The sequence below is a fragment of the Crocodylus siamensis genome, chromosome 10 (genome assembly GCF_052110815.1).
Source record: "Crocodylus siamensis isolate JL-2025a chromosome 10, ASM5211081v1, whole genome shotgun sequence".
NCBI classification, from domain to species: Eukaryota; Metazoa; Chordata; order Crocodylia; family Crocodylidae; genus Crocodylus; species Crocodylus siamensis.
The window spans coordinates 57494393-57516809 of record NC_143404.1 but is presented as its reverse complement, the minus strand read 5'-3'; the positions used below and the strand labels follow the sequence as shown (position 1 = coordinate 57516809).

The 22417-nt window shown below is 48.3% G+C and overlaps 1 protein-coding gene across 1 annotated transcript; it reads left to right on the top strand.

The window, feature by feature from the left end:
• Positions 1 to 7997: 7997 nt before the first annotated feature.
• Positions 7998 to 20835, top strand: R3HDML (R3H domain containing like). Its single transcript, XM_090064891.1, has 6 exons — positions 7998 to 8122; positions 8372 to 8735; positions 13235 to 13353; positions 15542 to 15674; positions 17867 to 17982; positions 20058 to 20835. Exons 2-6 carry the CDS (start codon positions 8475 to 8477, stop codon positions 20188 to 20190), a joined length of 762 nt encoding a protein of 253 aa, XP_089921017.1. The 5' UTR covers positions 7998 to 8122; positions 8372 to 8474; the 3' UTR covers positions 20191 to 20835.
• The last annotated feature ends 1582 nt before the right edge of the window (positions 20836 to 22417 follow it).

The window sequence follows — 22417 nt, the reverse complement described above, 5'->3', positions numbered from 1 at the left end:
TATCACCACAGATTGAATACCCCTGGCAATCCTCTAGAGGATTGATGAGCACTATATTGTCTGCCTAAGGTCCTGTCACAATCTGGCTCCTGGCTGTTTTCTAAAATCCATAAATGGACAACTGGAGAGAGAGAGAGAGACAGAGGAGACTGATAAAATCCACAGACTCCATTGTGCAGTATTATGTAGCAAATTGTGTGTCAGCCTTTAAGCCACTGGTGCACATCTCCTCTGAGAGAAAGCTGTTAGCCCTGTGATTTATCTCTCTCTTTCTTTCTTTCAATGGTCATTAAAATGAGAATTTGTCAGAGCTGCTGCTGAATCCAGTTGAATGCCTGTGCTTCTTGGCTCTCGGCAAGGCCTTCTCTGCAGATACCGTGTGCTTTGGCAGGCAGGACAGTCTAGGCTTCAGGATATTACGCCTGGCAGGGACACAACACCCTACCAGTTCCTGGAATTTAGATTGTCTAGGAGAGTGCTGATTAAGCAGCGCTTTCAATCTGCACCCAAGACAAAACGCTGTAACTGTCTCTGAGCCTAGGATTTTTTCACTCTCAGTACACTTTATGGCAGTGGGAACTGCAGCTGGTTCACTGTCTTCAAACCATTCAATCCGTCAAACATCAGACTGGGAAACAAAAACTATTTTCTCAAATGCACAAGTTTGCAGTGTATGGTGTCAGGCAGGCCTTGGCTCCCTGGGGCTCATGCTCTAATGAAAATAATAATCAATTGTATAAAATCATCTGTGTTTTTCTTTTATGCTGAAATTCCTTACAAATACTCTGGTGACTGCTTCAGCCAATTTGCCCTGCCCATAATGCACCAGCCCAGTCCATGCCCTAACTTTGCCCTTGATAAAACATATGTATAGACTCTCCAGAGAGGTTTGATGGTACCAGTTGCTTTATCTCTTTACAGTAGATGGTATTGTCCCTTTTAAGGCAGTGCAGTGGGACAATCAGTGCCACATTTCCTCATTTCCAAGCTTATTCCCATAAATTATACAATCTATGCTAAACAGAGTCTTGGTTGTCTACTGCACAATCCTGTCAGGATTTATATGCTTCTTTATGCAGTATATGCCATATATGCTGAATACTCATTTTGAAGGCATGTTGAGAGTCACAACAAAAGATAAACTGGGTTGAACACTGTTAGGGTTACCGTATTTCCAGGTGCAAAAAAGAGGACATCTGTTGCAGGGGTGGGAATGGGGGAGGGTTTAGGGGTGGCGGGTAGGCACGGGGAATATGATAGGGGGGTGGGAGAGTAACATGCCAGTGCCCTGCCCCTGCCCATTCTGTTACTTCACCTTGACAAGCCACACCTTCCCCCAGCCCTGCTGCTGCCCCTCACTCCTGACCCACAGCCCCCGGCACTCCCAGTGCCCTGCACACCCAACACACAGTCATCCCTCCTGTTCCCATGCCCTTCACTCCTGATCTGAAGCCCCTGCCCACTTCCCAGCCCTGCCAGTGCCCTTCACTCCCAATGCACATCCCCCTTCCCCCAGCCCAGCCAGTGCCACTCCTAACCTGTTACCCCGCTTCCCCCCACCCTGCCAGTTCCCCTCACTCCCAACTCGCAGCCCCTGCCCCCCAGCACTGCTGGTGTCCCCCACTCTGGACCCGCAGACCCTGCTGGCCCCCCAGCCCTACTAAGCAGCTCCTGCATTACATGCATGCACGCTCTCTCTCTCACACTCACTGTCTCTCACACACACTCACTCTCTGTCTCTACCTTTGTTACTGGAACCTGCATGGGGAGCACATGAACCCCAACAGCCAATCATGTTGCCTGCTGCTCCCAGCCCCAAGCAGCCAGCCCAGGAGAGCAGAAAACCCAGACATTTTCTGGGTTTTCTTATTTGGTCTGTCTTGCCCTGAGAATGGGCTGGGGATACAGGCTTCCTGCAGCCAGCACACAGCAGCCCACTGGCCCCAGGGGAATAAGCAGGGATGGGGTCTCAGCACCTGTCTTGGGTTGGGCCTGCCAGCCCAACTCACTTACCATGGTTCCTGGGTAGCCATGCATGGCTGACCCCTCATCTGAGGCTGGGCAGTGCATGGTCCCTGGTACAGTGCATCTTATCTCTGAAATGTTGCAAACTCTCACAAAAAGCTTCTGTCTCATGGCTCTAAAGGTCCTGCATCTGGACGTGGGGGAAAGGCCTTGGCAGCAGGGATGCCAGCTCAGGGTCACCACCACCCACTGCTGGGGCCCTGCAGATACACTGGCTTCACCAGAGGCACACCCTTTTCCTCCTGTGACTGGTGGTGGTTCCAGAGGAGCGTGCAAAAGATGCACGGGCCTGGTAGATGGAGGACATTACCTGCAAGGATGCATGGGAATGGTGGGAGAGGCATGGGACCAGTTTGAGGAGGCACAGATCTGAGGAGACTGGGAGTTCTGAGCCAAGCTCCTGGCCCTGGAGTGCAAGCAGCTCCACGTGCTGCAGGAGCAGAATGCTATCCTGAGCTGGGCTGGGCTGGGCTGGGCTGGGCAGTGCAGGCCACGCCAATGACCACTGGGTGCTGGACATCGTTCAGGCCCTGGTGGTCGCATTTGTGTCACCTGCTGCCTGGCTCCCAACCCTAGCCCTGCCTGCCCCCTGGCAGCCCCCTGGCACCCAGCAGTAGGCTCCCACCTGGCCTGGGAGGAGGTCCTAAGGTGCCTCCAGCTGCCAGGAGCCCCTGGCCTGGCCCCCATCCAGGGTCTGCTGCCATCCAGCCCCCCACCTGGGCCCAGGCCCATCACTCAGTTAAATAAGCACATTTGCATCCACTCAGTTAAATAAGCACATTTGCATCCCAGAGGATGCAAACCCATCCTGCCAGCAGTGGGGTCAAGACCACATGCCAGTCCTGCTGGCCATAGACAGTATCTGGCAGAGGGGGAGCCTGCCCCTGGGCTCTGTCCTCCATGCATCCCCACTCCATGGCCTCCCACTCTGGGACACCACAAAATTCACTTTGTATGTAATTTGCACAGGGAAAAGGGGTTTTTATTGTTAGGTGGGGTGGGTGGTAGAGGGGCTCTCTGTTGAGGAGGGATGGGGGGAGGGTTTCTCTGTGTGTTGAGGAGGGAGGTAGGGGGTCTGCTTGATGTGAGGGAAATAAAGATTTGGTCTTCTGACGTGCCTGTAGTAAGTGTGGTGCTGGGGGTGGGCAGGGAGGGTGGGGGGTCCATGGGCGGTGGTGCAGGTGAGCAAGAGTGCTAGAGGAGATAATCAGCTGGGGCCTCCCACACCCAGTGCCCTGGCCCCCACTGGTGGGTATGCAGCTCTCCTAGGGCCTGGGCCAGAGGTGCCTGCTGGGGCCAGAAGAGGAGCATGGGGTTCTGGTTGTCACTGCTAGGGGCTGGGGCTGAAGTAGCCATAGTGCAGGGAGGCAGAGTGGGCAATGGGAGAGCTGCCGCACACTGCCCCTGCACTGGGTACGCTGCTTCTGGTCAAGAAAGGGGCTGGCCAGAGACCAGCCAACAGGCCTGGCTTTTAAAAATGGCTGCCAGGTGCTGGCAGCTGCAGCCGGCGCCTGGAGCTCCCCATGGTGGTGGCAAGGGCCCATTGCAGGGCTGCATGAAAATCGGTGTAAATCTGCTTCTTAATCCCTGCATGTGTAGATGCCTGTCCTAAAATGCTTATACCAGAGTAGCTTACACTAGAGTAAACTTAGGCTAGAGTAAATGCATGTGTAGATGCACCCAGTAAGTACTGAACTGACCTTTTTGCAGACTTGACAGTGGTGCCAAACTGAGTTTTTACCCTCACCATCCTTCAGCCTAGGGATATTTTCATCTATTCATGCTGGTGAAACATCCTGTTTGTGGATGGAAGAAGAAGAAGACCTCCTTAGCATGGGAAAGGAACCTGGGAACCTAGAAAAGAAAACTGCCCATAGCAGTGACCTGGTTAGAAAGTCCAGTTCTGTGACTACTTCTACTCAGCTCTCAAGAGCCACATAATTTCCCTATCCTGGATCTTCTTACTTCTGCAAAACTCTTATTGTTATTAGTATTTGTTGGCTGCTTTAGGTAGTTAGTACCAGTGGTGGGAGCAGACAGAGGAGAAATTGAGGCCCCTGGCTCCAGGAGATTCCAGTTTTAACTGACCCGTCTCAAAACCTTTGTCCATAAAGAACTATGACCCCAGAAGACTCGGTTTGCTGAACCTCCTTGGTACCATCATGGGTGAGGACTGTGGGGATTATGGCCCCTGGGATGTATTTAGAAGAACCTGGTATGAAGCAGCACCGGCAATTAAGACCCCCACTAATGTCCAAAAAGCATGCTCTCTCCCACTCCCAAACATGCAGCTCAAACACAGAGAGAGGCACTGGAATGAAGCAGCCATTGCCTTTCTTCTGTGATTGCCACCTCCTTCTTGTCACCTTACCAAGATGCTTCTCACTGGGCAGACATTGCTACACTGCTTCTGCATTCACAGGTTGCATCTATGTGTGATTTTAGTGGAGAGCAGGGGTCTTGCCTTAACTCTGAGACAGGGAGGGAGGGCCACAGTTAGGCTTAACTGGCTGTTTGAGTTTATGTACATAAAATTAAATATGCCCAGAACAGCACTTGCTGCGGTTTGCAGCTTTCTCACACAGAAATTGCCTGCTGCTTGAGTTCACCATAAAGAAAAGCCTATAGCTGATTGGGTTTGCTACAGACTCATTACAAGGTCCTCATGAGCTCAGTTTGTCTCTCCAACCCCAAGCCGAGCCCTCCCAATCTGTGTACCAAACTCAATAGTGGCAAGGTTTCCAGAGCCATCTAACCAGCTTCAACCACGAGGGAGAGAGACTCATCCTAAATGTGATATGAGCCCTGAGGAGAAGCTTGTGGGGGAAGGTTTTCCTGCCTCCTCTCTGACCAAATCATGATTCAATCTGCTGCGCATGGGATGAATGAAAATGTTTCCTGGCCGCAGCCCGTCCACCACATGTCGCTGCTGCTCTCTGTCCATCCAGTTGCCAGGAGCAGTGGGCAGCTTGATTCACTTTGTACAAGAGCAGATTCCAGGAAAACTCCAGCATCTGCAAAAATATGCACAGGGGAATATTTCATTAGACAAAATCACATCAGGGGATTTGGAGGCTGGAAAGGAGGACCACATTTCCTGCTGGGCTCAAACCTTCTTCCTGGACATTATTCAGGTTCTTTATCCCCTGCCACTTCCTCCTGGTGCTACAATTTAATCTCAGGGAGTCCGTAGGGCCCCTTTTCTCCCTCCCACACTCCCCTTTTGTTGCCTCTGTTGCTTTTATTCCAGACAAATCTTGGCCTTTTGCCATCATCTTTCCCTGTTATAGCTGACTATGGTCCAGGCAGAGTTGCCAGAATAGCTTCTGGTAGGGCTTGGTTTATCCCCTTGTGCTGGGGTCCTCAGATTTTGCCCAGTGTATGGTTGCACATATTAGCATTTCACCAGGAGCTGAATGGATGCACCTGACTCATAGAGCAGATTGAAGTTGTCCCTTGTCTTCCATTCTCAAACCAAGCCCATAAAGACTTATCACCATAAAGGGTATCACCTCATGGGACTGCTTGGATGGGACCAAGATGGAAATGCATGCAGGGAAATGTAGGCTACATGGACCATACCTTCCATTTACAACATGTGACTGGCTGTGAGGTGTATTGTAAGGCTCTGTGAAGCACATTTAGCCATAAGGCCACCATACAGACAGGCCCGTATTATCACCCATCGCTCTGAGGCACACATAAGTTTGGTCCTTTGTTTATTGTATCATTATCCTTTTTTAAATGGGTTTCTGAAAATTTGGCAACCTGACCCCCTTGGATACAGAAGTAACTATGTTGCTGGCAGATGACAGGAAGGGAGACCCTGCAGCTCCTTTTATTAGATTTTAAAACATTGTTAATTTAAGTAAGGCCCATTCAGCAGTTATGATGAATTGTTGGCAAAAATATGGCTGTAGATATATAGTGGGGTCGTAGAACCATTTAGTTTACAGCTGAGGAAGCACCATGAAGTCCAAGCTAATCTGTCCCAGGGGACAGTATTTTCTCAAGTGTGTGATCTAGTCCTAACATCAGTGTCTCAATCAGCAGAGCTTCCACAGATCTCTCAGCTGGGCCATTTCTCCTGCTAGTGCGTCAGGCTGGCCGAAGTTCTAGACTCAGTCTCTGATTTGGCAGACTGAGATTTGCAAATGTAGGTTCTCCCCCTTGTTCTGCTGTATATGCATGAACCCCCAGACTTGTGCACATGAAGTTGGGGGGAATAAAATGGGTGCATGTCTAGTTCAGTAGGCACACCCAGTCAAATGAGACCAGCTGGCTAAGAACCATCTCCATACAGTATGTACATTGTGCAGTATTGTGGATCTTGGGCATCTCTAAACAATCTCTGTGCACCCGCTGGGGGCACTGTTATAAAGTGCACCCTTCCCCCCCAATTCCACTGTGTGCATGCCAGAGGCCAGGCAATCGTCTAACAGGGGTGCTGAGCAGCATGTGCTCAGCACTGCTCTTAGAAGCTCAGTTTTAGAGATGCTTATTGAAACATACTCAGCACTGCTGTAAGGCAGCTACATTGCCTCATTTCTGGACTTTGGTATGTGTGGAGCAAGGGCAAGAGGAAGGGGTGTATTTCACACTGGCACTGCTCCTGTGTGCAATAGCAGTACCCAGCCCCTGTACTGTTCAGAAGCTATGGCTTGCTCAGATTCTCTATAAACAGCAGAGGAAGAGAGGATGTGATGAGCATTTCAAACAGTCCCTGCAGTTTTCCAGTGCTGGATTTCCCTGACCTGTAGTAATTTATTCAGTCCCAGGGAAGCTGAACTGTTTGCTATGGTACAGGAAAACACATTTGATGCTCCCAGACCTGTCTGTGGCTTTTAGATTTATGCTGTGATCTCCCACCTGTGAGCTGGAGACCTGAATGTCTGTAGAGCTGCCCTGGGGGAGCATCAGTGCTCTACAGAGAAAGACTCTTTCCGCTTTAAACAGATATCCCATCCCCAATATCATGATTAGTCCAATGTCAGCAGAGTGGAGTAATTTTTACTCCAAATACTAAATGCACCCTGATATGCGGAAAGTGGCTGCTCTAAACACAACCATGGCTAGAAGTCTGTCCAGTCATGGAGCATGCCAACATGGCTTTGGTTTCAATAGGGAGTGGGGCTTTGGTGGATTGTTTCAGCCATGGGACACCCATGGGACAATTCAAGATGGAGCACTGCCTTGAACTTATGCAGTGAGAACACTGCACACTGATCCAATTTACACCAGTTAAGGTGAGGGAAGTATTCTGCAGTGCAAAGTATGTGACCATTTCAGCTTTAAAACTAATTTAAAACTAATTGATTATCAAAGCACTTTGAGAGCACTATGAAGTGGTCATCAGAAATGTCCATCACTAGGTGTTACAGCCCGAGGGAAGGTTCCCACTTACAGACTGCAGCAGAAAAGAAGTGGCTGTACACAGGATGAAATTGCAATTATTTGATACACTTTACAATTTTATCCAGCTCATAATATGTGCACAACAAACTGGGGACTGAGCTGTGCCATGCATTGTGTACATACAGAAGAGACCATAAATTGCCTAACAGAGCACTTTTCAAACTTCAGGACATTCCCCAGGGAAGAGTTAAGATGCAGATTTTGCGTCAGATGCTATCAAAAGCTCATAGGACTTGGCTAGGTTAAATCCCTCTGCCACATGTGCCTGAGCAGGTTGTTTGCAAAGGTCAATCTCTAGCCTGCTGTTGCAGCAGCTAACATTTCTCAGCTGTTCTTGGCTCAGTCCTCAAGGTATGTAGTCTGGGAAACGTCCTCTCAGCTTCTTTGGGGAATGTCTTTCCCTGATGTTAGGAGATGCATCTATTCAAAAAGAAAAGGATAGATTTGACTGGGTTTTTTTTTTAATCCCAGGTTTTGTACTCATTTATTTTTCTCCTCCCATGAAAAAGACTCTTCAGATTCTCTTGCTGATTCTTTTAGAATTTGCTGTTTGTTTCCTCATCTCTTTAATATTTCAGTTTGTCCAGGAGATATGTTCTCCCTACCAAAAACCTGTGAAATAACAGGGCAGGAGCCAAAGCCTAATGTAGCAGCATGTTATTAATTAGCCTAGGTTTGGCAGGTAAGTGTGAAAACTGAAAAAATTGAGGGGAAAATTTTGTATTCAAATTTTTTAAAAAAATCCCTTCTCTGCAGATTTCCCAGCTGGTGCCAGAGAAATTGCTCTGATAAATGAAAAGGAATTACAGCCTCTCTAACTTACTATTTTGGTTTTTTGTTTGAGGAAAACCTATTTCATTGTTTTGTGGGAGACAGATTTTTTCCTGTGAAATGCAAAACTAAACCAGGTATCTGTTGTTTTCTTTCTTAGACAAATAACCCAAGAGGAAAGAGAGAAGATTTGCATTATTTCTATTTCATTTGTGTTTTGTTTCAATTGAAAACAGCCCACTGAAGGAGGAGAAAAGCCTACAATGACTTTACTGCATATGCACCTGTACTTCAGTGGCTTGGTCCTCTGGATTATACAGAAATCTAGCTCCTTTGTGCTGCCTAATGCCACTGACCTGCTGTACCCAACCAGCAGCACTGAGACTGGCCTTCTGTCTGGCATCGGGGTGCCAAGGAGCCGCAGAAAGCGATACATATCTCCAAGGGACATGAGTGCAGTTTTGGACTATCACAACCAGGTGCGGGCTCAGGTCTCTCCACCAGCTGCCAACATGGAGTATATGGTGAGTTCTTGTCTTGGATATGAGAGGGACATGGGATAGTCCTGGGGCTACTAGCAGCTTTAATGCCTTAGCATTATATGCTGAGAAAATGGGCATGAAAGGACTCCAGCATAGCCAGAATCTGGTGTGGCAGACACGGGGCTGGCAGTGCTTTCAAGAGCAGTGTGCAAGATGACCCAAGGGTGGCACACTCAGGCACCTGCAGTGTTGTCATTGTGAGCTTATACTTGTGAGCACTCAGATGTGTTCCAGGCAGCATCAAAGCCCCTGTCCTGATGGGTTTTCAACTCAAAATCCAACATGACCTGAGGGAGCGTCCTATGGAGATTGTGCCAGTATGAGGAGGGGAGAGGGGGCATGGAAGTAAACATTAGCCCCCAGGTTCCTCATCGGAGTTTAGCTGGGGTTTATTATACTTTTGAACCTTACATGGTGAAGCCAAGAGAGCAGAGTTTCTTAAAAGGACCTGAATGAGAAGTGGGAGAGAGGATCTAGTGCCCTTTAACAAGAGCTTATTAACCGTTGTTGTGCCTTAGGCTACACACTGCCAGGGTCATTACAGTGTACGCTACTATTACACCCAGCTGCTGGCAGTGTCCTCTGGGACAGTTTGCTAATAGCCCTTCCAACCTGTGGTACAGTTTTCTCTCTGATCTACACACGAAGTTGCACTCATTTAACTCACAGTACAAAGTTCACCACCACAGTGCAGGTCTGTGTGAACACTTTGAACCTGGCTCATATTTGTACTTTAACGGATGCAGATTAAACCAACTGAAGGCAGAGTCGGTTCCATATATAGTGTGCGCATGGGGAGTTTACACCTGTTCAGCATCACACCTTTAGGGTATGTCTGCACTGCAGTGGGAAGGTGGGGGATTTCATAGATTTTTTTTTTAGGGCCGGAAGGGACCTCAGTAGATCATTGAGTCCAACCCCCATTTCAGCTCATGTCAGCACACCTGAGCTACCTTTACTCTGCCTAGTTCAGGGGTCAATATTAGGGAAGCTGCATCAGAATGGTTAGCTGCCCAGGTAACTGCCAGTGTTCCTAGGCAGGATTGAGTGGCCCACACAGAAGCTTGTGCTGTACAGCTGTTGGCATGTGAGCTAGTTACATTAGCTTAGGTATGCAACCCATATAGGAAATCACAGCCTCCCTCCCCCACCCCCCACCCCCTTTGCTGTGACACACCTTGAGTTACACTAGGCAGCATGTCTGTAGAGAAGCCTGTAGATTAATCAGATGTTTCCACTGTGCTTCAGACTGTGGACACCTGTTAACTGGGGCTTGAGAGAGACTTTCAGCCTGCAGGCAAGGAGGGGACCACATTGTCTATAGCTCACGTGCAAAGGAAAAAGTGAAGAGAAATGGAAGGGATTTTCACACCAGTGGGTGAGCACTGTGTCAGCAGGCACAATGTAGCATGCAGGGCCCCTGTGGAAACAGCTCACTGAGCCCAGTGGGAGGGTTTTGTTCCTGTTAATTGCAGTGGCTACTGTTTGCTGTTTGAAGTGATGACAGAGGAAAGAGAGAGGCTGCTACTTCCCAGCCAGCAGCTCTGATTGCAGTGGTTGAGGTGGGGGAGTTGTTACACAGTGAAGGAATGGGGTTCACATCATCTTCCCTGCATCCCTGTCTTGCCATATGTATAAAATCCCTGAGGCACTGACTGTAAACTCAGTAACAAATGAGTCTGAGCTGAGGCTATTTTTGCTGCTTTTATTTCATGTGTCAAAGAACTGTCAGAGTAGGAGAATGGTGGGTGTGTTAATTTACTTATTTCTGTATTTTAATAAATAAAACTCTCTCAAGTCTTGATCCAAAGCCTAAGGGAGGTTTCCGCTAAGTTCAGAAGGCTTCGGTCAGCCCCTAAGCACAGACAGTCAAAAAGCCTGAGGCTGAATTGATTCAGTCTTTGCAGGTTAGTTTAAGCTGCATAGATTGAACCATAAGTGAACAGACATTCACTTTTGATTCCAGAAGTGCAGCTGCCTGCCTGCAGTAGCCCACAGCAGAAGCCAGGGGGCGCTAGGACATGCCTCCCTGCCCTGCTGGAGAAGACAGCTTGAGTCTGGAGGGCATCTGGGACAGAAGTTCAATAAACCAATTTAACCTAAATCAATGAAGTCTGATACTACATCCATCCAGGTTTATCTTAAACCAGTTTCAGCCATTTTGAAAGTGGTTTATGTGCACTGAATTTTTGTTGTGGTACAGCTTTGAACTCGCTTCCAATCACTTATACAGGTTTACGTGTAATTTCTGTCCCTAGAGAAGCAAAATCTGGCTGTGTTAGCGTAGGACACTCTGGCTATTGACTTCCACTCTGTCTGGAAAGCTCCCAGTTCCAGGCCAAGCCCTAGAGATGGGCACTGGGAAATTCTTGCTACCTGAAAAATTGCCACAATAGAAAATAAAAATGAAAGGAGAGTGAGACCCAGTGGGGAGTGGGCCTGCAAAACTCTAAGAGCCGCTGGTGGGACTGAGCATCTTGCCTGATTGGCCTGGTGCTCATTTCCAATCAAGAACTTCTGGTGAAACTGAAAGGCGGCTTCTGAAAGCCAGGAAAGGGCACATCTTTGTGAAATGCAGGGAGCGGACATCTTCATGTGAACCCTGGGGAAACATTTTTTACCAGTGCTGCCAAAATTATAGCAGTCTGTCCCCTGGGGCTCTCCCCCACATGGAAATAAACCATTTTCCCATGGAGCCCTGGGAAAGGGATTCTTGGTTGTTTCCATTCCTTCTGCTCTTTGTAATGGTTATTACTGCAGTATTTGTCGAGGACTGGCAGTCTGATTAGAGCTGTACATATTTAGAAGACAAGTTTCCAGTCCCAGGGGTTAACAGTCTAATGCACAATCCATACAGCTCAGAGGCACCAAGTCATGTCAGGAAATAAAAATGACCCTGATTCTTCTAAGTGCTAAAGCACCTCCAGCTCCTGTTGACATCAGCTGAGAGTGGAAGTGGAATAAGAGCCACAGGGATATAGATTCTAGTGTTGGAGCTTCCTGTTGTGTTTCTCAGTACCCAGTATCTAAGAACAAGTATCATTTCTTATTTTAATCGGTCAGAATAGCTGGTTTCCTCATGCATTCGTTAAGAACTCCTTGCTCATCCTGAATTTCTGTGGAGATGAGTCTCAGTCCCAGGGAGAGCCTGAGCAGCCTTGGACCTGCTTTGGAACCTGTGAATTTAGACCGAGCGTGTGTGAAGCACAAAATCCCCTCACCCAAGTTTGAACTGATCCATCAGCCAAGCTGTACATCCCTCATGTATCCACCCTGAGAGACCACCCAGCGTGCACCTTTTCTGGTGAAGCCTAGGACCAGCTTATGGTCCTTACTCACTGGTGCCAAGAACCACTCCATCATCTCACCTTCCCAGTAGAATCCAGGATTGGCATACCAGGTGTATCTTGGGCAGTGGCAGACAAAGCTGACTCATTCTGTGTCCCCTGCTCTAGGCACTGTAAATGATCCTGAGCAGTCTGTGTATACTCATGAGAGTGTCTGTCACATCCTTCAAGTTCAGCATTTCTTGCCAGTTTCATTTTTCCTTTCTTTAGGGATGGCTTCTCTGTGTCCTGGAAATCTATGCTAGGCTGCAAGGTTTTAGTTGCCTTTAAGGGTTATACAAATAATGACCTTTCATGAATTGGGGAACGTTGGCACGGCCTGTTTTGCAGAGAATTTCTTAGCCCAGAAGGAAGACCAGGAGCTCAGATATTAAATTTTCTTCATCACTGTTAAGAGCACAGCCAGGAAACTGCAATCTTGCCACAGAAGTAGGGGTCTTACTACCCTTGTATTAATGATGTGCTTTTGATGGTATCAGAAACCAGGTGAGTTTCCCTGGGTCCAAGGTAGAGGTGTAAGATGTAGATCAGAGATGTGAGATGTATTGGGTTATGGCACAGTCTTCCTGGGACTTTTAAAACTGATTGGAGGAGGTACCTCTGAGCAGAACCCCCTGAGAAGGACTGGCTGCACTATGCAATATCTGGCTGGCATCAATGACTCTCTGTCCAGTTGCTTTGGTAGCAACCTCTGCCCAGATCCTTCAAGACAGACAAGGGGGAGGATGACACACCGCCTTTCTACAGTAACATCTGTTCAAAGACCTTGAAACAACTTACAAACCAGTAATTTAGCTCCTATGCCCTGGGTGGGGAAATTGAGGCCTAGAGAGAAGGAAGAACTCATTCAACATCATACATCCCATCACACAGTGTGCCAGTGGCAGATCAGGACAGAGCCCTAGCCTGTTAATTATTTCTGTGCCTTCACCTAAGATAGCCCCTTGCTCTTCCCTGTGTGAGTACCAACTCTAGCAGGAATGATGTAGGGAAATGCTCTGCATGATGAAGGACCTGACGGATTTTTTCAAACAAACCTTCTAGAGTTCTAAATCGGTTCTTCTGAACATACACCCATCTTTCCTCCTGGCCTAGTGACCAAAGCTGTTGCCCCATGTCTTTTTCCTTGCCTAGGTGTGGGATGAGAGACTGGCCAAGTCCGCAGAAGCTTGGGCAGCACAGTGTATATGGGACCATGGGCCACCACAGCTGATGAAGTACATTGGTCAGAACCTCTCCATTCACTCTGGCAGGTAAGCAACCCACAGGTGTGATGGGACCATGCAGGTGTGCTTCATTTGTACCAACTGGGGTTAAACTCCTTTTCCTCTGCAGACCGGAGGAGAGGAGAACTTCAGAGCCTTACCCTGTAAGAACAAATGTCAAATATAAGGAATAAATGGGAGGAACTCTGCAGAGAACAAAAGTGGACCTTCTTCCATTGATTCTATTAATAGGAGCCTTCAGTTTTGTTCTAGAGGGGGAAGGAGATCTCTGGCCGTGGCATGTAAGAGAGGTCAGAATGGGTATTCTTGTGGACCCATTTAGACTAAGCATTTGCCGTGTGGTTGGCTGTTGTAACAGAGGGCAGGCATTGAAGACACACGTGGTCCCATCCAATCCTGTGTTCCTATTATTTAGGACCAGTTACTCATGCAGAAATTGAGAACAAAATAAAAGACAACACTGTGGTTGAATGGTGGAGTAAGGACCTCATGAATATGAGCCACGTCGACAGGATCTCTCTCTTACATAGGGCCAATGTATGGTCCTTCATACTATTCTGAATGAATGATGATGGTTGTCTCAAAGGTTGGTTATTTAAAGACATAAAGGGTACAAGAACAAAAATTCACCATGGTAAAACTAGAGTCTTACTGGGGAGCTTCACATCCATCGTCCCATTCTGGTTCTGTCCGATTAAGGATCTGCCCAGCCACGTTCAAATTCATTTCTGATGCAACTCATTCATTTCAGACACAGAACTGAAGTTGTCCCATAACTTTTAGATCAGATGGTGGTGCCTAAACAGACTCACCTAAATGGGACTAGATGCATTGAGTATGGGCACATGAACCAATTACCGCAAGGTGCTAGAGGACAGACTCACAGGGGAAGTGGGGTAGTCTGCCTTTCATGTATTACAGATTGTAAGTATATATGTGACCAGTCACTGTAGAGCAGACACATAGGTTCATGCCTGAACTTAGCTTTGCTTTAATTTGTTCACATGCCCATACCCACAACATATTCATTAAACTGGAAGAGTTCTTTGTTTTTCTAGTTTGATAAGTTTCTCAGTCCAACACTTTAAATAGGCACCGTTCAGCCATAGCCAGGCCACCTTGTGATCCCTGCTTATATGTAGTTTCCCATAAGAAGGTTTACTCTTAGATACCAGATCTTTGCATTGTGACTAAATTCTCACCAAAGTCCCTGTTCTGGGATCTTTCTGACATACGGATGAATTCAAAAGTTGGGAGGTACTGTAAGATGAGCACTAAAAAGTCTGGCCTGCAATGAGCATCTTTATTTTAGAGAGGCTCACTGGGGGTTTCTGGGCTCAGAGTGGGTTTAGGGGGTTTCTCTGCACAACTCTCTCCCAGGCATCCTTGAAGCCTGGCATGTGTGCTTTCTCTCTGCCATTATGTTTTCCCTGTACAGCCTCATGGAAGGAAGGGATTCAGGTAGCATGAAAGGAAAATATTGCCATGTTTAAGGCTATAGGGTGGTATTGGTCATTTGATGCAAGCTATGGCAGGAAAATATTTGGTTCTAGGAGGGAGAGAGAGAGAAAGGCTGTCTATCTATTGTGAGGAGCACTGGTCACCACATCACTGACAAAGACAAGCCCACTGCAGACAAAATGATTTTAGTTAAGAATAACTGTTGCCATGAACATGTGCAGCTGAACCCACTGAAGCCCTTGGCACTGGCAGCGATTCTGAATTACAGTAGCAGTGGAAAGTCTCAGAGTTGATTTGGACTTCTCACGAAACAAAAGTTGGAGGGCATGTCTCAGCTTGCTCAGCAGAGCCAGAGCCACTCAGCTGCCAGTGGCCTTAAGAGGCCATTACTATACAGAGAAATGCATTGGCAACATGTGTTCCTAATATTGTGATTGAAAAAGTTTGTGTTGAGCTCTCACTGCAGGATAAAAGTGGCTGTTGAAAACCCCTGGGCAAAAAACCCAAAGAGCATGGGGTAAATCAGCAAATGTAGCAAGAAAAAGGGAGGCAATGGGCACTGAGTGGGGAAAGCTTGGTGCATCCAACATGCATTATCCTAAATCACTGCCCTAGAAAACACATGCTCAGGACAAGTGTCCAGGTGAGCAGCCTGGGCAAGACCTCTCAGGGCTCACTTTTTTTCTTGCTGTACATCCCAGACCTCTGAAGAAGAAAGATAACAGGCATGGCTAACTTGTGTGGTTTTCTGCAGGTACCGCTCAGTTGTGGACCTTGTGAAATCCTGGTATTACGAGAAGCAGCACTACTCCTTCCCCTACCCTCAGGAGTGCAACCCCAGCTGCCCTTCCAGGTGCAGCGGTTCTGTGTGTAGCCATTACACCCAGGTAGGAAGCAAGCATTTCCTGGGGCAGGGCAATGGCATTACCAACTATGACAGATTCCCAGAGCCCCCGGTGCAACAGGAGCTTGTCAGGATCAGAGCTGTTGTTGTGTCATTGCAGGAGATCTGGGCAGTCCTTCTTTGCAGGACAGAATAACCTGCAGCCCTAAGGAGCAAACAAAGGAGGTAAAATGTGTTTCTCAGCGTAGCAGAGGAGGATGTGAGGCTTCACATGTTCTGATCTAGAAGCAAAAGCCCAAATAAAGTGACACAGCAAAAAATCCCAGCAAACTCTCTGAGAAATCAATCCTTTGGCTCACCCAGGTTCATGCCTGGTTGAATAGACCAGTGGTCTCCAAAGTGGGGTGCGCAGGACAATCCATTGGGGTGCAGGAAGGAAATATTAGAACTTCTATTTAGATGTATATTTATATAAATATACATATTTTGGGGGTGCGTCCTCAAAAATGTTTTACTGATAGGGGTGCGCAATCAAAAAAGTTTGGAGACCACTGGAATAGACAATGGGAGGCCTGGCAAAAAGCAGGTGCAGGCACTGCTGAGCCCTCTGGAGCGCATCCAAGGCAGGACAGGATAAACACTAGTTCAGACCTCATCCTGCTACAGCAGCTTTTGGGGGCCACAAGCAGTAACACCCAGAGACAAGCAATGGGCACTCTGCTCTGCCCCAGCATCCGTCACTGGCCACAGATGCAATGTTCCCCACTTTCCTTCTCCAACCAATGCAAACACACACATTAGAAAAGCACGGTCCAAACAGCAGCTCCTTTCCTGGAATCAGTAGCTGCATTTTCCATTGCTCTGTGCACCAGGGGAGCTGCCGTCTATCGCAGCTGGGGTAGCTGGAGGGAGGGAATGGCTTTGGGAAGCTGTCTGGTTTAAATCACAAAGGCAGGCAGAGGCCAGCATTCCTGATTATTAGAGGCAGCTGGCATTCAATGCCACTCCTTCTCCGGGGATACCTGGCAGCACACTTGGCCTCAGAGAACTGTTCAGAGAGACAGAAACCCAGAGCTGCTGCCTTGTAGTACACACATCACTTTCATATGAATTGGGTGGTTTGCATCCAAATGCCAGGGCCGTGTGCGCAGGGAGGTTTCTCCCCAGCTTCTGGAGCACACATGGAAGGCTCCAGCCAATTGGCTGCAAGGCTTCCTTTTTTCTCTAGGATTTGGCTTCAGTTTCCCCTCATTGCACTAGTAGCACCTCAAAGAAAAAAAAACAGCCTTCTTGCCTTGCTGATCATGAATCAGCACCTCCATGACAGGGCAGCTATTTATTGTGCAGCAGTGTCTGGCTTCCCAGTGAATACGGCCCCTTCATCCCCCAGAGCAGATCCAGGCAGAGAGCAGCCAGCACAACGTGGAAAATGTTCTCTGACTTCCATGGTTCGTGGCAAAGCATTTCTAACCGTTAATTACCAGTGTGCTGCTCAGCTCCACTGTGGGTCTCTTTCTGCTCAGCCTGCTTGCCCTGATGATCCCTGCTCCAATATTTACATGAGTGTCTGCCACTTACGTACATGTTTCATCCCCTTTCCTCCAAACATGTCTGAGGGCTTGAATGTGTCTCAGTCCTGGGGCGGCTGTTATTGTTGTGACTTCCGGACTGTCTGGAGCAGCAGCATGCGGGAGTCTGGGAGGCAACTAGAAAAATAACGGCTGCTTTTTACGAAGAGCTAAATGCCCCGTGAGCAAGGTGGAAGAGCTTCCTATCTTCTCTCATGAGGACTTCTCCATTGGAGACACTTTCATCTGGGCTAAGGCTGGGTGGGTAATTCTGCAGTGCAAGCATAGCTATGTGCACCTGATCCCTTGTCTGATTGAGGTTGGAACCAGGTCATTAAAAACAAAATGGCTCAGATCTGTGCTGCTCGTTTCAGCTCAAGCTGTGTACAGGCAGGTGTCAGTTCTGGAGACATAGATTGTGGCCACCAATTGGAAATCACTGGCCAGGAGTGATAAATACAAGCAATGAAGCACAAAGGAGAGGCAGCATTTAGACAGGCATAAAGAGAATCAAGCTGGTGAGATTTTCATCTCCAACTTGGAACGGGAGATTCCCAGGTCCCTTTGCTCTTGTGTATTGGGCTCCCTGGCTGTCCCTGTAGGAAGCTCCTGCTTTGGTGCCAGCTGCCTGGTGCTCATCAGTGCTGCTCTCCTGTCTCCCATGCAGATGGTGTGGGCTTCCTCCAACAGAATTGGCTGTGCCATCAACACCTGCACCAACATGAAGGTGTGGGGCAGCACGTGGCGACAGGCTGTGTTTCTAGTGTGCAACTATGCCATCAAGTAAGTGAGCCAAGGAAAGTCTCCGTTGCAGATGGGAAAGGGGGTGAGGAGCTGGGGATTACTTAGTAGGGCTGTGCGAAATTTTGACAGGTGTTTCATTTCGAAGCTGTTTTGACGTGTTTCGAGCTTGAAACAGCGAAATCAAAATGAAACAAAACAGCTTTGAAACAAAATAAGGGCACTCGAAATGTTTTGAAAGGTTTGAAATATTTCAAGTTTTGAAGCCAGGCTTGCTTGCAGCTGAACAGAAACTAAGGAGAGGGAGGGGGAAGACGGGGGAAGGACTGCTCAGATATTGACATGTGTAGCTGGCCAGTGACTGTGATCCTTCCCTGAGGTCCCTTCCAATTCTGGTGCTCTGGGGGCGGGATGGAAAAACAGCATAAAAGCATTGTTTGAACTGAGATTTCTTTGTGCCTTGGGGTCAGGTTACTGAGCTGTCATCCAGCAGCTCCGCACCATCAGCACCTATGCATCTATCTCCTTGAAACCTGACAGGCTTCATGGCCTCTGCAGGGGCTGCTGTTTTCACCCACCTCTGCCTTAACACAGACACGTGACATGAGTTTTGCTTGTCAGCACCTTGAGGTACAGTTTCCCAGAACCCCCTGCACCTATCTCATTGAAACCTGGCAGGCTTTGTGGCCTCAGCAGAGGCTACCATGCCTGCTGTTTTCATTCAAATCAGGAAAGAAACGACAAAGTTATAGCCATGTTCATGATTCCCCATTATAGCCTATGGGCAAAACGTCAAAACGTGTCAAAACAGTGAAACAGCTTTGACGAAATGAAACAGAACAGTGCTTCGAAATAGCGAAACCAAACCCTGTCCCTTTGAAATGGCAAAATGGAAGTTGAAATGAAATGGTGCTGTTTTGCACAGCCCTAGCACTTGCTCCCCTTTCAGGAGATTTTCCTTTTTAAATAAGTATTGTGCCCTGGGCATCATCTCTCACTGATCTTTGACTGAGGGACCTCTGACAGGAGAGGCACAAAGTAGAAGCTGTGACTTCTGTCTCAGCCCTTAACCTTACAGTCACAGCCCTGCCTGTGAATCTGATGACCCATACCTACATTGCCTTTGCTCAGTCTGGCCTCTCCTATGACCACTATTAGCCCTACAGAGTGTTTTCCTTTGGGCTCCAAGATAAGCGTATACAGCCAATGTTGCCACAGACAGTTCTGCTATCCTGACCTTGACTCAAGTCTTTTTGTTAACAAGCCTCATGTAACTGCTTCTTCATACCTGTCTGGGCACACCACTAGGAGTGGAGCTGACCCAGCAGTGGTGGCTGAGTATAGCCTCACAGTGCATCCAGAACGAGTGAGCACCCTTTGAACACAGACCCAGGGCTTCCAGGCCTACAAGCACATATTGCTGTGGCTATATAGCTTCCATAGTTGGGCCTGCAACCAGTCCTGTCCTTTGTGCTCTGGCTCTGAGAGAAGACCTGTAACACACTGAGTTGTGAGTGGATGAGGCCCACAGACACCCCTGTGAGACCACCTGTGCCCCAGGCCACTGCAGTGTTTGTTTGCAGAGAGTTGTTCACTGTGCAAGCATCAAAGGATCAAGAGCCAAGACAAAGCGGCTTCCAGGCTTTATTCTTCCCCTGACATAGTCGGTTCTCTGTCAACCTGTGCTTCATGCAAGGAGTTGTGAAGACCAGGATAGGAAGCTGTGCACAAGAGGGCTATTATATGATAGCAGGCCCTCTTGGGAGGCTCTGGCAGTGCCATTTGAAGTTACTGCTTTGGTAGGTACGCCATTAGCAGCACCTTGGTCAGTGCTCTAAGAATACGAACCTCTCTCATTGGAACTCCAGGCAAGCTCCCTGGACTAGTTCTAGGGTTTGTAGCCTAGCACCAGGAGTCTGTCTGCATCCAGATGCACTTTGAGCAAGTGCATGTGGATTTCAACCTGATTTCAACCTGTCTAGGACAGTACGGTCCATCCAAGGCCACCTACCCACATGCCTCCCTGTCTGGAGTACAATGAACCCAGATGTGGCAGCCAACAAACTCCCAAGCAGCGAGTGATGTGACTCACCCACCACTGCTTCCTCTCTTTCCAGGGGCAACTGGATAGGAGAAGCTCCGTACAAGGTGGGGAGACCATGCTCAGCCTGCCCACCCAGCTATGGGGGCATCTGCAGCAACAACATGTGTTTCACAGGACTGAAATCCAACAAAGTCAGCTGGTTCTAGGCCCCAGACCACTGTGCCAGGCTTCACAGCAGTGGGAGAACCCGGGACAGGAGCCATGGCTGGTTGACAGGACAGAATGGGAATTACCATGGGCACCAAGGGTTATTTATGGCAGTGAAATCCCAGGCTGCTTTCTCTTCCGTCCCCCCACATTTGCCTCAGCTGCATTTAGGAAGCTTTAAGCAGTAAGAGCTGAACACTTCCCTATGACTGTTATATACCAGCAGTCCCTGCTTTCCCCGTAGTGCTGTGTAGGGAATGGCTGAGCTGTCACTGTGTCTCTATATTTTTTCATACAGCTCTTTAGGGAATGCTTGTATTTTTTTTTTTAACTCTGAGGGAAGTAGGCAAAAGCTTAGATTCGCAGGGTATAGATGTATCCAGGGAGCCCGTGCACTGCCCAGTTCCCAACTCTACACAGAGGCAGAGACAGAAGGGCCCCTTCTTCTCACATATAAGCCAGATGAGCAATGTAAATAATGATAAGACTTTCCTCTGAGCATCCCCCATAACTGAGTGACTGATTGGAGCAGCACGGGCTCCGTGGGCAGCAGTCTGCTCCAACGGTCCCTTGCAAGTGACTCTACATTCATCCTGCACAACTAGCAGGGCTCTTTTTCAGACTGTCATAATAAAAGTCTTGAGACCAGGGTACTTGTGCCTGTCTTCATGCTTGTTTTATCCATGGAGCATGCAGCTCTCGCAGTGCAGAGCAGCACATCCACACTTGGTCCTCATTCTGTGTGTAGGGAAATTACATTAACAAAGCCAAGGTGATGCTGGCCACCCAGCTCTTGCCTGCATGAATGGATGCACAGAAGATATGTGGGGTTGAGTATCTCCAATCACACACCTGAAGGAGCCCAACCACCAGCCTGCAATGGGGGGGGGGGGGCAGGAGTGGACCATATTTTGCAAACTACCCTCATTTTATTGCCCAAGGCAGGCTCTGGGAACCAGTTGTTGCAGCACAGCTCCTGTGTGAGCATGCCTGTGTAATGACCACCCCCTTGTGGGGGAAGGGAGGTATTGCAGTCATGTCTACTACATGCTTCATAGATCAGTCTTCCCCGATGTCACTATCCTTCCCGCTTGCCTGCAGCTGGGTGTTGAAGTGTGCAGGGAATTGTTCTGCTGGGGAAGGAGCTGACAGCCCTGGAGACTTGGAGTCCTCCTTGCATCCACATGGAGCTGGTACAATAATGGGATCAGCTATACACTGTCTGTGTCTTTCAGGCTGTGTCTTTTTTTGTTTTGCAAATGCATGTTGGGCCCAACAGCCCTAATGAATTTGTGCTTCAGGAGAGACAGAGCACAGGAATGTGTGTGTAGGCGTGGGATAAGTGCATCAGCCTTGTATGCACTGGCAGTTTCCTCAATGAGTCAGCAAGGGTGGGCTTAGCCATCTTGGAGTTGGACACCGGGAGGGGTCCTCTGAGGCAGGTGAACTCAGCAGTGTAATAATGGTGGGAGGGAAACCAGGGAGGCTGATGATCCCCTCAGCTTTCTGCCTGGGGACATCAGTGCAAATCTCCACAGAGGTCATCAGCAAAATGAGCCTATTAGGTCTCAGTCAGCACCCCAGTGCAATGAGACCAGGGTCTCTCCTTTGAGTGTATCTGTTCCAAGTTGCTGCACAAAGACTTCAGGCCTAAGGAAAAGGGTCTGTTTAATGGCCACTTCAGAGATGCCCAGGCTAGCTCTGCTTTCCCTGCTGACAAGCAGGGTGCATTAGTCTGGGTATGATGCCACACTAATATAGCTATATGGTCTTGTTCATTCAGAGGTAGCTGGGTATCTCTTCCCAACCCTGCATCATGCTGTGAAGACATTGCATGAATAGCAGATAACACCCACTGCCCTGCTGAGCAGCAGACACAGGTGAACATCCCTGCTATCTGCACTGAGGATGGGAGAGTGCCACTGGCCAGACTGCTGTCCACACTGGGCTCAGGACTGACTAGTGTCTGCTTGGGTCTGGAGGTGCATGGAAACCTCTTGGCATTCTAGAATAGACTGATGATCGGAGGCATCAGATCACTGCTACATGAATCTGCAGGATGGTGCTGCAACATTTAATTTGCCCAGGGTAGTGAAATACAGGCCTGGTTGTGGCTACCAAAACTCAGAAGCAGAGAATGACTGATATAGTGACCCACAATGATTGATCCTTTTCTTGAGAAGGCTACCATGACCTAGCACTCTAGGGGCACAGATTAAACAACAC

Excerpts from the sequence above, each read along its gene's own strand:
- R3HDML (XM_090064891.1), top strand. The coding sequence starts at position 8,475 with ATGACTTTACTGCATATGCACCTGTACTTCAGTGGCTTGGTCCTCTGG. Across the intron at positions 8,736-13,234 it reads CTGCCAACATGGAGTATATG|GTGTGGGATGAGAGACTGGC; the intron begins GTGAGTTCTTGT and ends TTCCTTGCCTAG. Across the intron at positions 17,983-20,057 it reads GTGTGCAACTATGCCATCAA|GGGCAACTGGATAGGAGAAG; the intron begins GTAAGTGAGCCA and ends CTCTCTTTCCAG.